An 18,228-nucleotide genomic window follows, 5' to 3' on the forward strand; every position below is an offset into this window, starting at 1 on the left:
TGGTTAGATATCTTGTCCTTTATCAACAATCATTGGTGGTCAGTCACTGCATAGCCATGTCAGAATGGACAGAAGTGGCAATAAGTACATAAGCTATATTCTGTCTAGTTCAGATATAGTAAAAACCCATTTGAAGAGTCCTCATCTACAATAGAGGAAGTAGTAGCTCTTTCCTGTGGTTTGTTTTCCATCCGCTCTGCTGATTGGTTTAGTAGCATATCTATGACTTTGTTGCGCAGATAAGAAACTTCAGTATAGAAGCTGGTTAGAATGGGCAACACTTGGGTGTGTAAATTCAGTATGTATATTACATATTGTAATATTTTATCGACATTTTGACCCTAAGTCAAACATGCCAACATGTTTTCAGCACTTTAATTTCCCTGACTGATCAAAACTCATTGTCTCATGCTCTCTCTTGTCTCTCTGCAGCAGACAAATATTGAGCAATATGTTTGGAACATCTATTTGCAATAGAATCGCAGTATTGAATGGCAATACATATCGTATCGGCACCTAAGTATACTGATAAGATCGTATCGTGAGGTCCCTGGCAATTCCCAGCCTTAATGACAGATCCTCTTTTCGTTTCCCCCCAGACACGTATCTTGGTGACACACGGCATCAGCTTTCTGCCGCAGGTGGACAACATAGTGGTGATGGTGGAGGGCAGGGTGTCGGAGATGGGTTCGTACCAGGAGCTGCTCCAACAGAACGGAGCCTTCGCTGAGTTCCTCAGAAACTATTCCCTGGAGGACATCGTAGAGGAGGAGGCAACAGGTACAACTCAAATCAAATCAAAATTGTATTTGCCACATGCGCCGAATACAACAGGTGTAGACATTACAGTGAAATGCTTACTTACAAGCCCTTAACCAACAATGCAGTTTTAAGAAAATGAAAAAAGAGTTAAGTAAAAAAATAGATAAGTAAAAAATAAAAATAGCAAATAGAAATTAAAGAGCTGCAGTAAAATAAAATAACAGTAGGGAGGCTATATACCGATTAGTCAAGGTAATTGAGGTAATATGTACATGTGGGTAGAGTTAAAGTGACTATGCATAGATAATAAACAGAGTAGAAGAAGCAGAAGAACAGATACTGTTGGTGTTGCCGCCCTTGGAGAGCTATCTAAAACAGAGAACCGATACCATTGATGTTTCCGGCTTGGAGAGCTATCTAAAGCAGAAGAACAGATACCATTGATGTTTCCGGCTTGGAGAGCTATCTAAAGCAGAAGAACAGATACCATTGATGTTTCCGGCTTGGAGAGCTATCTAAAGCAGAAGAACAGATACCATTGATGTTTCCGGCTTGGAGAGCTATCTAAAACAGAAAACCGATACTGTTGATGTTTCCGCCCTTGGAGAGCTATCTAAAGCAGAAAGAACCGATACTATTTATGTTTCTGCCCTTGGGGTTCCACTGTTCACCCTACACCAGTGCCTGTCAACATTTGTCCTGGTAGGCAATTAGGTGTTGAAGCTACTGGGTTTTGCTCTAGCCCTGCTCTAATACATCTAATTCTGTTAATCAAAGGTCGTAGTCAGCAGCTGATTTTAGATTATTCAGGTTTGTTAGAGTAGGGTTGGAACAAAACCCTGCGTACCCAGTAGCTCTCTAGGAGGAGAGTTGGCCGCCTCTGCCCTACACCTATAGGGGTGTCTACACCTGCTCCATAATTACCATGGTAACACTATTACTCAAAACCCACAGTGGCTTTGATTGATGATGAAGACTTCCCTGACGACGCCCTTAGCAACCATACAGACATGGTGGACAGTGAACCAGTGGTCAATGAGGCAAAGAGGAAGTTCATAAGGTACAGTATAAGCCTCTGTAACAATTCATAAGGTACTCATAAGCCTCTGTAACAATTCATAAGGTACTCATAAGCCTCTGTAACAATTCATAAGGCAGTCCCTCCAGGATTCCGGCGTGTTTTTTTTGTGTGATAGTTGCAGGCCAAAATGCTTGATTTTGTTGCAGCAATTCTGACATTTTCCGTGGCAATTTGCGTTGATTTTGTCAAATGTGTCACAAAAATGCACTGAAGAGGGGAAATGTTTATTGACGTGTTGCTTGATTGAACCATTTTATGCAATAGATATTCCGATTTGGTCAAAATTGCGAGCCATGTTTTTGTAGTGTGGTGATCGGGCAGTTATATGCGGTAATATTGCGACGATTTGACTGTTTTATCTGGTAATATTGCGATGATTTGACTGTTTTATCTGGTAATATTGCGATGATTTGACTGTTTTATCTGGTAATATTGCGATGATTTGACTGTTTTATCTGGTAATATTGCGATGATTTGACTGTTTTATCTGGTAATATTGCGATGATTTGACTGTTTTATCTGGTAATATTGCGATGATTTGACTGTTTTATCTGGTAATATTGCGATGATTTGACTGTTTTATCTGGTAATATTGCGATGATTTGACTGTTTTATCTGGTAATATTGCGATGATTTGACTGTTTTATCTGGTAATATTGCGATGATTTGACTGTTTTATCTGGTAATAGTGCGGAGATTTGTCAAATTTGCAAGCCCTCGCATAATATGCAGGGAATTGTTGATTTTGCAAAACATTTGGCGACCACAGAATCGGAAAATCCTGAAGGGACTTCGAAATGTTTAACCCCCCCCTCTGTGATAGATAACTGCTGTATTCTATGTGGTTCTAGACTCTATGTGGTTCTAGACTTTAGTTGCTGTCAAGCATTTTGCGAGAAATTACGATATACACAACGATTGATTGATTGACCGATCAATCACTTCCTCCCTCCCTGCAGGCAGATCAGCGTCATCTCAGGGGACCTGGAGAACCCAAGGAGCAGGTCTGTCCGGAGACGTCTGTGCAGCGAGAGGAAGCATGCTGAGCCTGACCCAGAGAAGAAACTACCCAAGGTGGAGAAACTCATCCAGGCAGAGACCACTGAGACGGGCAGGGTGAGTAGAGCTATGGAGACTTCTACCCTCTCCTATACCCAGGTGAAGTTGTTCCAGGTGTTTTCCAAGACAGTACAACCTCTGACCTCTGACCTTTTATGACCCTCTCTCCTCCTCCCTCTCCTCAGGTGAAGGTCAAGGTGTTCTGGGAGTATGCCAAGGCAGTAGGGCCTCTGCTGACCCTCTTCATCTGTTTCCTGTACGGCTGCCAGAGTGCTGCCGCCATCGGAGCCAACGTCTGGCTGAGCGAATGGACCAATGACGCGGCTCAGAACATGACCCAGGAGAATGTCAGCATGAGGGTGGGGGTATATGCTGCTCTGGGCATAGCACAAGGTGAGAAGACCTGCTGTTCATTACCTTTGGATAAGGATACCTATCCTAACCTTAAGATTACGTCAATGGTGAAGAAAGTATCTTTACAGTTCAATGTGTATAGCTATTAGAACATGATTCAATTTATTCATGGTCATCTGTCCCAAAGAGAGGTTTTGTTATTGTAGGTTTTGTTGTGTATGTTTAACTTTTTTACTGTATGACGCTAACTATGAGTGGTTGGTTTTGTGTGAGGACCTTGGCCTCTACCCCTCTGGCCCTTTTCCAGTAACACATTGAATTGAAAGGTGTCTCAGCATTCAGGAGAGAGGACACATACAGAACCCACTGCCTCCTCAACCCTCATCTCCCTGCTCCTTCCCTCCCTCCATCCCTCTCAGGCATCCTGGTCATGGTCTCCTCCTTCACCCTGGCCATGGGGAACATCGGAGCAGCCAGGAAGCTTCACTATGCCCTCCTGGACAACAAGTTTCACACCCCCCAGTCTTTCTTTGACACCACCCCTATAGGTAGGATCATCAACCGATTCTCCAAGGACATCTACGTCATCGACGAGGCGCTGCCCTCCACCGTTCTCATGTTCCTCGGGACGTTCTTCTCCTCTCTCTCCACCATGATAGTCATAGTGGCGAGCACCCCCATCTTCGCTGTGGTCATAGCCCCGCTGGCTTTCATATACGTCTTTGTCCAGGTATTGGTTCTGTTCTGAGGAGCTAACAGTTGCTTGCTCTACTCTTAAGGATAGGAGTTTATTGTGTCAAATTAATTATTTTCATTTACATTTTTGCCAGTGTGTTGCTTACGTTCCTGAATGCAGCATGCAGCGCCCTGATTGGTGGAGCAGTTTCTGTGACCTTTGACCTTTTGTTTCTCTTCAGCTTTTTTTGTTCCTGTTATCCATTGACTTTGCTCTCCTCCTCCCTGTCTCCTCTCCTCTTCCCTAACCATGCATTCACTTCCTCTCTCTCCCTCTCCATCTTTACCCACACACACACACACACACACACACACACACAAGAGTGGGCCATGTTGATTCACCCACAGCCGATACAGTAGTGAAGGAGGCTTCTGTTCATCCGAGTTGTGTTTGTTGACTCTGAGGTGGTCAAGCAGAGAGCTCAGAACACTGCTGTGGGTTCTTTACCACCCGACATCCTTCTCAGGGACACACTGGAGAACGGTGATTTATACTATAGAGTGGCGTAGGATGAAGTTGCCCCAATACACTGAGCTAAAGGCAAGGGTTTTAGGCTGCTTTTAGACAGGCAGACCAATTCTGAACTTTTTTTCACTAATTGGTCTTTTGACCAATCAGATCAGCTCTGAAAAAGATCTGATGTGATTGGTCAAAAGACCAAAGAGTGGACAAAAGATCAGATTTGGCCTGTATAAGCGCAGCCTTAGATCTGTTCATACAGGAAACATGACAACTCTGGTGTGCTGCTGCCATCTGGTGGTTAACGAATGGAAAGACAACTAGTAGTCAGTCTGACGCTACCCTCCACACAGTAGGGAGTTAGAGGTTATTTTGTTTCCTGTCTAACTCTACAGGGGATTGATTAGCTTCAGAGTTTCCTGTCTAACTCTACAGGGGATTGATTAGCTTCAGGGTTTCCTGTCTAACTCTACAGGGGATTGATTAGCTTCAGGGTTTCCTGTCTAACTCTACAGGGGATTGATTAGCTTCAGGGTTTCCTGTCGAACTCTACAGGGGATTGATTAGCTTCAGGGTTTCCTGTCTAACTCTACAGGGGATTGATTAGCTTCAGGGTTTCCTGTCTAACTCTACAGGGTATTGATTAGCTTCAGGGTTTCCTGTCTAACTCTACAGGGTATTGATTAGCTTCAGAGTTTCCTGTCTAACTTTACAGGGGATTGATTAGCTTCAGAGTTTCCTGTCTAACTATACAGGGGATTGATTAGCTTCAGGGTTTCCATACAGTGCCTTTACCCTTTGACCCAGGAAATTGTGCCCCTCCCCCTCTGCCAGGTGTACTGTTGCTGGCCAACTGTCTGTTGACCAAGGCTTCCAGCAAGCTGCGGGCAACCAAGCTCGTGCACTTCTACATGCTCCAGGGGGTGCTGAGAGCGACCCCAGGGCTTCTTCGAGAGAGCACCCCCCCACACGTGGCGCATCCTAAACCGCTTCAGCAAAGATGTTGACACCATAGACTCACACCCCCAGACAGTATTGACACCATAGACTCGCACCCCCCCCAGACAGTATTGACACCATAGACTCACACCCCCCAGACAGTATTGACACCATAGACTCGCACCCCCCCCAGACAGTATTGACACCATAGACTCGCACACACCCCAGACAGTATTGACACCATAGACTCGCACCCCCCAGACAGTATTGACACCATAGACTCGCACCCCCCCCAGACAGTATTGACACCATAGACTCGCACCCCCCAGACAGTATTGACACCATAGACTCACACCCCCCAGACAGTATTGACACCATAGACTCACACCCCCCCCAGACAGTATTGACACCATAGACTCACACCCCCCCCAGACAGTATTGACACCATAGACTCACACCCCCCCCAGACAGTATTGACACCATAGACTCGCACCCCCCCCAGACAGTATTGACACCATAGACTCGCACCCCCCAGACAGTATTGACACCATAGACTCGCACCCCCAGACAGTATTGACACCATAGACTCGCACCCCCCAGACAGTATTGACACCATAGACTCGCACCCCCAGACAGTATTGACACCATAGACTCGCACACACCCCAGACAGTATTGACACCATAGACTCGCACACCCCCCAGACAGTATTGACACCATAGACTCGCACACCCCCAGACAGTATTGACACCATAGACTCGCACACCCCCAGACAGTATTGACACCATAGACTCGCACCCCCCCAGACAGTATTGACACCATAGACTCGCACACCCCCCAGACAGTATTGACACCATAGACTCGCACCCCCAGACAGTATTGACACCATAGACTCGCACCCCCAGACAGTATTGACACCATAGACTCGCACTCCCCCAGACAGTATTGACACCATAGACTCGCACCCCCCAGACAGTATTGACACCATAGACTCACGCCCCCCCAGACAGTATTGACACCATAGACTCACACCCCCCCCAGACAGTATTGACACCATAGACTCACACCCCCCCAGACAGTATTGACACCATAGACTCACACCCCCCCAGACAGTATTGACACCATAGACTCGCACTTCCCCAGACAGTATTGACACCATAGACTCACACCCCCCAGACAGTATTGACACCATAGACTCGCACCCCCAGACAGTATTGACACCATAGACTCGCACCCCCCAGACAGTATTGACACCATAGACTCGCACCCCCCCAGACAGTATTGACACCATAGACTCGCACTTCCCCCCAGACAGTATTGACACCATAGACTCGCACCCCCAGACAGTATTGACACCATAGACTCGCACCCCCCCCAGACAGTATTGACACCATAGACTCACACCCCCCAGACAGTATTGACACCATAGACTCACACCCCCAGACAGTATTGACACCATAGACTCGCACCCCCCCCCAGACAGTATTGACACCATAGACTCGCACCCCCCCCCAGACAGTATTGACACCATAGACTCGCACCCCCACCCAGACAGTATTGACACCATAGACTCGCACCCCCCCAGACAGTATTGACACCATAGACTCGCACCCCCCCCAGACAGTATTGACACCATAGACTCGCACTCCCCCAGACAGTATTGACACCATAGACTCGCACCCCCCCAGACAGTATTGACACCATAGACTCGCACCCCCCCAGACAGTATTGACACCATAGACTCGCACCCCCCCCCAGACAGTATTGATATATGGATGCGCACTTTCTGGTACACAGTGAATGTTCTGATCGTATGCTCTGTCCTCAACCCTCTAGTCCGACTAGTCATAGTGTTGTTAATGGTGTTCTATTGGTGGGTCCAGGTTAACTGGACACAACTCATTAATAACTCATGAATAACTCATAGCTCATTCATAACTCATTAATACAGCATGTGCAGTTTTCTGTGATTTTAACAATCCTCCTCATTGTGTAGTTGTCTTAGTGTTGTCGTGGTAGTGTGGTTTGGTTGCTGGGTAGATGCAGTAGGAAGACTAGTGAGTGGAGGGTCAGTCTGCAGGCTGAGGCTGAGGGTCAGGCTGAGGTGCAGGCTGAGGCTGAGGGTCAGGCTGAGGGTCAGGCTGAGGCTCAGGCTGAGGCTCCACTCTCTAGTGGTTTGGTTTGTGTGGAACGGCTGATCTTTTACTTAACACTGCCCCAAGGTAGATGGATCTGGAACCGCAGCAAATGTCTTTAGAAACACTATTTTTGATATTCCATTGACTTGGCTTCGCTATGATCATTCTATGCACTGAATCAGTGCAGTAAACTACTGGGGGTGTAGATGGAGAGCAGCTGTTCTGTAGCTATAGTTAATACTGTAGGATGTGTGATTGTTAATACTGTGTAGGATGTGTGATAGTTAATATGGTAGGATGTGTGATAGTTAATATGGTAGGATGTGTGATAGTTAATACTGTGTAGGATGTGTGATAGTTAATATGGTAGGATGTGTGATAGTTAATACTGTGTAGGATGTGTGATAGTTAATATGGTAGGATGTGTGATAGTTCATACTGTAGGATGTGTGATAGTTAATACTGTTTAATGTGTGATAGTTAATATGGTAGGATGTGTGATTGTTAATATTGTAGGATGTGTGATTGTTAATATGGTAGGATGTGTGATAGTTAATATTGTAGGATGTGTGATTGTTAATATGGTAGGATGTGTGATAGGTAATATGGTAGGATGTGTGATAGTTAATATTGTAGGATGTGTGATTGTTAATATGGTAGGATGTGTGATAGTTAATATGGTAGGATGTGTGATAGTTAATATTGTAGGATGTGTGATTGTTAATATGGTAGGATGTGTGATAGGTAATATGGTAGGATGTGTGATAGTTAATATTGTAGGATGTGTGATTGTTAATATGGTAGGATGTGTGATTGTTAATATGGTAGGATGTGTGATAGGTAATATGGTAGGATGTGTGATAGTTAATATTGTAGGATGTGTGATTGTTAATATGGTAGGATGTGTGATAGTTAATATGGTAGGATGTGTGATAGTTCATACTGTAGGATGTGTGATAGTTAATACTGTGTAGGATGTGTGATAGTTAATACTGTAGGATGTGTGATAGTTAATACTGTAGGATGTGTGATAGTTTATATTGTAGGATGTGTGATAGTTAATACTGTAGGATGTGTGATAGTTAATACTGTAGGATGTGTGATAGTTAATACTGTAGGATGTGTGATAGTTCATACTGTAGGATGTGTGATAGTTTATACTGTAGGATGTGTGATAGGTAATATGGTAGGATGTGTGATAGTTAATAGTGTGTAGGATGTGTGATAGTTAATATGGTAGGATGTGTGATAGTTAATATGGTAGGATGTGTGATAGTTTATACTGTAGGATGTGTGATAGTTAATATGGTAGGATGTGTGATAGTTAATATGGTAGGATGTGTGATAGTTTAAACTGTAGGATGTGTGATAGTTCATACTGTAGGATGTGTGATAGTTCATACTGTAGGATGTGTGATAGTTCATACTGTAGGATGTGTGATAGTTAATACTGTGGGATGTGTGATAGTTCATACTGTAGGATGTGTGATAGTTTATACTGTAGGATGTGTGATAGTTCATACTGTAGGATGTGTGATAGTTTATACTGTAGGATGTGTGATAGTTTATACTGTAGGATGTGTGATAGTTAATACTGTAGGATGTGTGATAGTTAATATGGTAGGATGTGTGATAGTTTAAACTGTAGGATGTGTGATAGTTCATACTGTAGGATGTGTGATAGTTAATACTGTAGGATGTGTGATAGTTCATACTGTAGGATGTGTGATAGTTCATACTGTAGGATGTGTGATAGTTCATACTGTAGGATGTGTGATAGTTAATACTGTGGGATGTGTGATAGTGTTTAGGATTAGGCATTATTATTTGTGACTCAACTTCAAATCATCCAATATCCATTTAGAATCTATTTGTTGTGAATAACAGTTTGGTCTGCTACTAATGTTCTAAGATGGTTTGGCTTGTTAAGGTTCCCTGGCTTTATCAAGTTTTTGTATGGGGTTTTTTATGTGTCAGGAGTTTTGACCCACATAATGATGACATTTGATAGGAGCCACAAGGCTGCTTCAGATTGCTGGTTAATGATAGAACATGTTGAGTATCAATTGACATGACTGGTCTTGATCTGATTGTGATCAGTTTGAGATGTGTGTCCTGGCTCCACGCAGCTGCAGCACACAAGAAATCACCTCAGAAAATATCTAAAGAGATGACATTATCCTGACCTGAAAAATGGTTTAGTTTGTATCTGGGTTTGGATGTTTTCGCTGAGGGCTACTGGGTCTTATGCTTGGTCATCATTTGCTTTAGCAAATGGGACAGTAGCTAGCAGTTTCCTGAGGTAGGAAAACAGATATATTTCTGCCGGTGATACATTCGAAACTGCAGTTCTTACTGGTGAAATATAAGCAGGGTTCTGTGTGTTCACGTGCCTCTGGAAATGCCTACAAACTAACTAACTGGAACTTCCAACACTGTAAACTATGTTGCCATGGGTAACATCGGCATATGATTCCTGTCCTTTTTGCTTTTGTCATGGCGTACTTTACATCTGATATGTTATTTACTGTCTCCCTGTCTTTCAAAGCTATTACTCACTGGCACTGGCGGTTTATTTCTGTCCCTTCTTTTAATTGTTCTACCTGAATTAGTTTTTACCTTTTAATTATGTTTTACAGTGTTTTAAAGCCGACAACATGATGATGGCATTTTAAGCACTAATGGAAATTGAAGTGTTGATTTTTAGTTTTTTAATCAAATGTGTTTAGTCCTGAATGCTTTAGAAGTTGATTTGATAATCAAATGAAATAATACTTATTTCTTAGAATGCTTTTTGGGCCTGGTGGGAAAAAGCATCTGCAGAGTTCAAGACTTGGCATTATGATAAAATCATGTAAACGGTAGTTAAATATTCATATAAATGATATCAATCACTATCAAATTAATCTATGACTCTATAAGTCTATCAAATGAACTCTGCAGGTGTTTTTGTGGCCCCTGACCTTCCTATAGTGTGTTACTGCAGTGTGTGCTTGCTAGTTGCTTACTATTAGAGCTTGTACCCCAGTGTTTAGATACTGCGTAACGCTGTTTGTCTCTTTTCCCCACGGCTGTAGAGATTTTATGTGGCCACGTCTCGGCAGTTAAAGCGTCTGGAGTCGGTCAGCAGGTCTCCCATATACTCCCATTTCTCTGAGACCGTCACTGGCTCTAGTGTTATCAGAGCCTACGGCAGATGCGATGACTTTGTACTAATGAGTGATATGAAGGTGGATGAGAACCAAAAGAGTTACTACCCTGGTATAGTAGCCAACAGGTAGGTGGTGTCTCTCTCCTACTGTACTTTCACTATGGACTCTGGAGGACAGTGGCTCTGTTCCAATTGTCTTAATGTGCTTCCGTTCCTTGTTCCTTTTTATTTGGCTCCTGCTGATCTGAAGTTGCTGGGTAACGACCCAAGGGCCCGTAGGATTCTCTTTACAAAATGTTATAGATCCCAAGGGCCCCTAGGATTCTCTTTACAAAATGTTATAGATCCCAAGGGCCCTTAGGATTCTCTTTACAAAATGGGAACGACCCAAGGGCCCCTAGGATTCTCTTTACAAATTGGGAACTACCCAAGGGCCCTTAGGATTCTCTTTACAAAATGGGAACGACCCAAGGGCCCGTAGGATTCTCTTTACAAAATGGGAACGACCCAAGGGCCCGTAGGATTCTCTTTACAAAATGGGAACGACCCAAGGGCCCCCGAAGGATTCTCTTTACAAAATGACGGATTCATTCAGTGGACAACATTTGTCCATTGGATTTTGAGAATTGTAACATAGCCACTGACTGGCGCTCATGTTGAAGGCTCAACAGACAAACATGTTCCATCACAAAGTACATAACAAAGTGGTGTCCCACTTCACAATAAGTGGCCCTAATACAGAATAGAGCCTATATTTGCATATTATAATGTTACATAAGCAGGTACAGTGCAACAACTGTGCAGAGACACACTGTTTGTTGTGTTCATTGTGTTCATTGTGTGTGTGTGTGTGTGTGTGTGTGTATGTAGGTGGTTAGGGGTGCGTATAGAGTTCATAGGGAACTGTATCGTGCTGTTTGCTGCTCTGTTTGCTGTGATCGGGAAGGACAAGCTCAACCCTGGACTGGTGGGACTCTCTGTGTCCTACGCTCTACTGGTAAAGTATAACATATCCCTTATCAATGTAGATCTGGACTGGTGGGACTCTGTGTCCTACGCTCCACTGGTACAGTAGAACATATCCCTTATCAATGTAGATCTGGACTGGTGGGACTCTGTGTCCTACGCTCCACTGGTACAGTAGAACATATCCCTTATCAATGTAGATCTGGACTGGTGGGACTCTGTGTCCTACGCTCCACTGGTACAGTAGAACATATCCCTTATCAATGTAGATCTGGACTGGTGGGACTCTCTGTGTCCTACGCTCCACTGGTACAGTAGAACATATCCCTTATCAATGTAGATCTGGACTGGTGGGACTCTGTGTCCTACGCTCCACTGGTACAGTAGAACATATCCCTTATCAATGTAGATCTGGACTGGTGGGACTCTCTGTGTCCTACGCTCCACTGGTACAGTAGAACGTTCATAGATATACTGTCCGTCTAACTGTCTGATACAGATTTCCATTAAATGGTGCCCATTGCCTGCCACTGTGATTATGTTGTGCTAGTGTAAAGGATGTCACGCTGCTTGCTTAGTGAGTACAGCTTCCTCCTGATTTTGGCTCATATCGAGGCTCGAACCAAGGACCACTTGCCTCGCAAAACGCACATGACCGCCTTCCTGAAGCGTCTTACCCAGTCGTGCCCTTGAAAAGCTAGCTATCTGGCAGTGCAAGTGGAGACCGGCTGAGTGACCTTCACAGATCCTCATCTGCTACACTAGGTTGAGATAGAATCCAGTGTTTTAAAGAGATCAGGTATGATGATGTACGATAGCTTAATGACGCTGCTTGTGTTTTCTCCCATGAGCATCACTCATGCTACAGTACTGTGTTGTCCTGGTAACAGGTGACCATGTCTCTGAACTGGATGGTGAGGATGACGTCAGATCTGGAGAGCAACATCGTAGCCGTGGAGAGAGTCAAGGAGTACTCTGAGACCAAGACCGAGGTACAGAACACGCACACAATGCTTTACTAGGGTAGGACATTACAGGTGGAAATCAACCAATGAACCAGGTCTAATCGCTCAGAAGTACAAGGCAAAGTGACAGGTGGAAATGTTGTGTAGTTGCCCGCTGTTTGTTACTTACTGACCACCTGATTTCTGGAAATAGTTATATTTTTCATAAGTGTGTTTTTTATTTTTGGCTGTTTGGCTGCCAAGTCATACTCACGATCACAACCATAAAAGACAAATAAAAGTAGAAGGAGATCTTTAACTAGGATATGACGTACGTACAGGGACTCCCTATTACTGATCATGTGATTGAGTTTCTAGTGTTTCTAGGATACTGCGTTTTCTGAAATATGTCTCTTCTCAACACTCATGTGGGCAGAAATTGCAAGTGCATATAAAGCGTATGGTTGTGCCATAATTGTGTTTGTGAATGTTGCAAGGCCCCGTGGGAGGTGGAAGACAAGAAGCCTTCGCCTGATTGGCCATCCCAGGGGAAGGTAGAGTTCCGTGACTACAGCGTGAGGTACAGAGAGGGACTAGACCTGGTCCTCAAGAACCTCACCCTCAGCGTCAGAGGAGGGGAGAAGGTGAGAACAACAGGCTTACACTGTGTAGACCAGTGAGGAAAACATGCACATTAAACATGATGCGTATAGACGCTGCAATAAAGGCCTCGAATACAGTCGCAAATGAACGGAGAAACTTGACACCGTGAAAACCAAGAGTGTGCAAAGCTGTCGTCAAGGCAAAGGGTGGCTATTTGAAGAATCGCAAATATAAAATATATTTTGATTTGTTTAACACTTTGTTGGTTACTACATGATTCCATATGTGTTATGTTATAGTTTTGATGTCTTCACTATTATTCTACAATGTAAAAAATTGTACAAAATAAAGAAAAACTCTTGAGTGAGTAGGTGTGTCCAAACTTTTGACAGGTAGTGCAGACGCTGCAATAAGGCCTCAAATACAGTCGCAAATAAACGGAGAAACTTGACACCGTGAAAACACCTGGCAAATGTTCATTTTGGGGTGAAAAACATTGCTTTCATACGCCAATCAGGACATGTTAAATGATTGTTTAACACACTACCCCCCATGAAAGGACTCTGTACTCCTGCCATCACATTTCACACACAGATAAAATGCTGTTTACTTTATCTGAGCGGGTGCTGATGTGTGAATCGAGCATGCCGCTATCTGGAACAAGCGTTTTGAATTGAGACTGGTAAACTACAATGCTCACAGAGCGTGCCGTTTTCTGGAGTGTTTCATTGTGTTGGCCTGTGTGTTACAGATAGGTATCGTGGGTCGTACGGGGGCTGGTAAGTCCTCTATGACACTGTGCCTGTTTCGGCTGCTGGAGGCGGCAGGGGGAGAGATCACCATCGACGGGGTCAAGATATCAGAGATAGGGCTGCATGACCTGAGGTCAAAACTAACCATCATACCACAGGTACACACACACACTCTCTCTCTCTCACACACACACACACACACACACACACACACACACACACACACACATCACCCTACACCATCCTCACCCCCACTACCCTCTCTACATCCCCAGGAACCAGTGCTGTTCTCTGGCAATCTGAGGATGAACCTGGACCCCTTTGAGAAGTACAGTGACGCGGAGGTATGGAACGCACTGGAACTGTCCCACCTCAACAAGTTTGTCAGCAACCAGCCGGCTAAACTGGATCTGGAGTGTTCAGAGGGAGGAGAGAACCTCAGGTAACATAATCCCTGTCAATTAACAAACTGCATGTTTTGAGACACATTTGCGTTCACGCGTTTGCACCTGTAGAAGGCCTTTACCTGTATATTCAGGTGGGAATTAAAACAAAACTAAGAACATTTTCGGAAAACAAATATGTCTTAATTAGGATATTCTCTTAAGGATGTTTTCTGAATCTTTCTTTGAACCTTTTGTACCTTTCACATTTTACTCTACTGGAAAATAATGTAATTTAATTTGTGTGTGTGTTCAGTGTGGGCCAGAGGCAGCTGGTGTGTTTAGCCAGGGCTCTACTGAGGAAGACGAGGATCCTGATCCTGGATGAAGCTACAGCAGCCATCGACCTAGAGACAGATGACCTCATCCAGTCAACCATCAGGACGCAGTTTGAGGACTGCACCGTCTTCACCATTGCTCACAGACTCAACACCATCATGGACTATACTAGGTAATGCGCAATACATTGCACACGCATGCACAAACAGACGGACAGACAAAGACACGCACGTGTACTGAACAAAAATATAAACGCAACATGCAACAATGTCAAAGATTTTACTGAGTTACAGTTAATATAAGGAAATCAGTCAATTGAAATAAATTAATTAGGCCCTAATCTATGGATTTCACATGACTGGATAGAGGTGAAGCCATGGGTGGAGCTGGGAGGGCATAGGCCCACCCACTTGGAAGCCAGGCCCACCCACTTGGCAGCCAGGCCCAGCCAATCAGAATGAGTTTTTCCCCACAAAAGGGCTTTATTACAGACAGAAATAGTCCTCCCCCCCGCGGTTGTGAGGCCAGTTGGACGTACTGCCAAATTCTCTAAAACGATGTTGGAGGCAGCTTATGGTAGAGAACTGAACATTACAGTCTCTGGCAACAGCTCTGGTGGACATTCCTGCAGTCAGCATGCCAATTGCACACTCCCTCAAAACTTGAGACATCTGTGGCTGTTACGAACCCCGTGGCTTTAAACGTCTAGGGTGGATGGACAAGAGACCCGTAACATAATTCATGCAAATTAGAATCGTGACATGAAACAGTGATTGTGTTGTGCAACAAAACTGCACATTTTCAAGTGGCCTTTTATTGTCCCCAGCACAAGGTGCACCTGTGTAATGATCATGCTGTTCAATCAGCTTCTTGATATGCCACATTCGTCAGGTGGATGGATTATCTTGGCAAAGGAGAAATGCTCACTAACAGGGATGTAAACAAATGTGTGCACAAAATTTGAGAGAAATAAGCTTTTTGTACGTATGGAACTTTTCTGGGATTTTTTATTTCAGCTCATGAAACATGGGATCAACACTTCAAATGTTGCGTTTATATTTTCGTTCAGTGTACGTACATACATACATGCATGCATCTTTTGATCAAAGATGCTGTTATTGTATGTTTGTTAGGTCATATATTCTCTCCAGAACCCTAACAAAGTTCTGAAAGATTCTACTAATCCATCTTCACTTCTTTGCAGAGTGCTGGTGTTGGACAAGGGACAGGTTGCTGAATTTGACACTCCTACAAAACTCTTATCCCAGAGAGGAATCTTCTACGGTATGGCTAAAGATGCAGGACTGGCGCAATAGGCTCTCCACATGCCCATCTGTATAAAACCTATAGTGCCTTCTGGCAGAAAACAGGGTGCCAGTGAATGTATCCTTTTATACGCTGCAGTCCACTGCAAAACCAGGATAAAACACTTTTTAAGTTAAATGTTACTTTTTCAAAAAAAATTGATAAAGATAGAAAAACTGTAATTTCCAGTTTCAGGATGAATCCAGCTATTTTTGTACTGTATCGTTTTTATTATTTAAGCTATACATTTTATTATTAAAAGTTGTCTGATGGGGAAGTTGACTCAGTTCAATGTTTGATTCCTTTGTGAACCACATATGTAAAAACTTGAATTCTGTATTACCAAAATATGAGCGCTGATCTTTATAAAAAAATAAATAAAAAAAATGAAGACTGCCTTGTACATGTTTCTGTGATACATTACATTTTTATATATGATCATAACACATGTTAACTACTCTGGCATAACCTACGCTACAACAGCAACATTGTTAGCAATGTAAGAGAAAACCAATGTAGAACATTTAGCTGAAAACATAGGAATTAACTAGATTTATGGTTTGATACATATGGACTGTCAACACAGAGTATACATACATGCAACATATGGCCTGGAAAAACAATTAACACTGGAATCTTATAGCCACGTCTGCAGGTTCGTAGCTTCAGCCCTGCATCACACACACACAAACACACACCAACTGACACTTACAAGTGCCTGATTGACTGCTGAATAATGTTATTTCCTTGTTTTTTTTTGTATACATTTTTAAAAATATATTATGTCTCTGATACGTTAAGCAGGAAAGGGCTAAAAATAGCCCACATTTAATATATGTAGCCCTATAAATAAGGTTTATCAATCATTTGCTAACATCAGATAACATTCATGTATTGGCCATCTCTGAGACTCACTTAGATTATTCCTTTGATGATACAGCAGTGTCGATACAGGGATATAACATCTACAGAAGAGACAGGAATGCCTACGGGGGAGGTGTTGCTGTATATAGTCAGAGCCATATTCCTGGAAAGCTTGGAGAGGATTATTCTTTTTAGGGTGTTGCTTTAGGCCACCAAGTGCTAACCGTCAGTATCTAGATAATGTGTGTGAAATACTTGATAATGAATGTGATGTAAACAGAGAGGTCTACATTCTGGGGGATCTGAATATTGACTGGTTTTCATCAAGCTGTCCGCTAAAAAGAAAGCTGCTCACTGTAACCAGTGCCTGTAATCTGCTTCAGGTTATTGATCGACCTGCCAGAGTGTTTACCAATAGTTCAGGAACAACATTATCCACATGTATTGATCACATGTTTACTACTGCTGCAGAACTCTGCTCTAAAGCAGCATCCACATCCATCGGATGTAGTGATCACAATTTAGTGGCTACATCCAGAAAAGCCAAGGTTCCAAAAGCTGAGCCTGGAATAGTGTATAAATTAAATCAAATGTTATTTGTCACATGCACCGAATACAACAGGTGTAGACCTTACCATGAAATGCTTACTTACAAGCCCTTAACCAACAACGCAGTTTTAAGAAAATAGAGTTAAGAAAATATTTACTAAAGTAAACAATAAAATAAAAGTAACACGATAAAATAACATATTGTATAAGAGATCATACAAAAGGTTTTGTAATGATTCTTATATTGAAGATGTCAAAAATACGTGTTGGTCTGTATGCACTTGATGCATTTATGAAATTGTCTCCTATTAAGAAACTGACTGTTAAAACTGTTACGGTTCCGTGGATTGATGAGGAATTGAAAAGCTGTATGGTTGAGAGGGATGAAGCAAAAGGAGTGGCTAATAAGTCTTGCTGCACATCTGACCGGCTGGTACTGTACATTGAGAAAATAAGAAACTGTGTTATGAAACTAAAATGTATGATGAAAAAAAGCATTGGAGTATTAAATGAAATTATGGGCCGAAAGACTAATTGAACTCCATCTTTCATTTACTCAGATGGCTCATTCAGCACAAAACCTTTTGATGTTGCCAATTACTTGAATGACTATTTAATTGGTAAAGTGGGCAAACTCAGGCATGAAATCCAACAGCAAACGGTGAGCCATCATATACATGCATAAAAAAAAACTAATAATGGAAGAAAAGCATTGTCATTTTGAATTTTATAAAGTCAGTGTGGAAAACTATTGTTGTCCGTCAGTAATGAGAAACCACCTGGTATTGACAACTTTGATGGAAAGCTACTGAGGTGTTGTCTACAGTAATGAGAAACCACCTGGTG

General features: G+C 43.0%; 1 protein-coding gene across 1 annotated transcript in view; it reads left to right on the plus strand.

The window, feature by feature from the left end:
* LOC121575446 (ATP-binding cassette sub-family C member 3) overlaps positions 1-16,365 on the plus strand; it is a 77,834-nt gene extending 61,469 nt beyond the window's left edge. Inside the window, exons 19-31 of the mRNA XM_041888601.2 lie at positions 600-780; positions 1,717-1,822; positions 2,803-2,959; positions 3,088-3,295; positions 3,676-3,986; positions 10,604-10,803; positions 11,548-11,674; positions 12,534-12,635; positions 13,085-13,231; positions 13,942-14,100; positions 14,218-14,384; positions 14,642-14,836; positions 15,869-16,365. Coding sequence (XP_041744535.1) covers positions 600-780; positions 1,717-1,822; positions 2,803-2,959; positions 3,088-3,295; positions 3,676-3,986; positions 10,604-10,803; positions 11,548-11,674; positions 12,534-12,635; positions 13,085-13,231; positions 13,942-14,100; positions 14,218-14,384; positions 14,642-14,836; positions 15,869-15,980 — 2,172 coding nt within the window. The 3' untranslated portion in view covers positions 15,981-16,365. The remainder of the gene's footprint in view (positions 1-599; positions 781-1,716; positions 1,823-2,802; positions 2,960-3,087; positions 3,296-3,675; positions 3,987-10,603; positions 10,804-11,547; positions 11,675-12,533; positions 12,636-13,084; positions 13,232-13,941; positions 14,101-14,217; positions 14,385-14,641; positions 14,837-15,868) is intronic.
* The last annotated feature ends 1,863 nt before the right edge of the window (positions 16,366-18,228 follow it).

This window comes from Coregonus clupeaformis, chromosome 1, assembly GCF_020615455.1.
Source record: "Coregonus clupeaformis isolate EN_2021a chromosome 1, ASM2061545v1, whole genome shotgun sequence".
Taxonomy (NCBI): domain Eukaryota; kingdom Metazoa; phylum Chordata; class Actinopteri; order Salmoniformes; family Salmonidae; genus Coregonus; species Coregonus clupeaformis.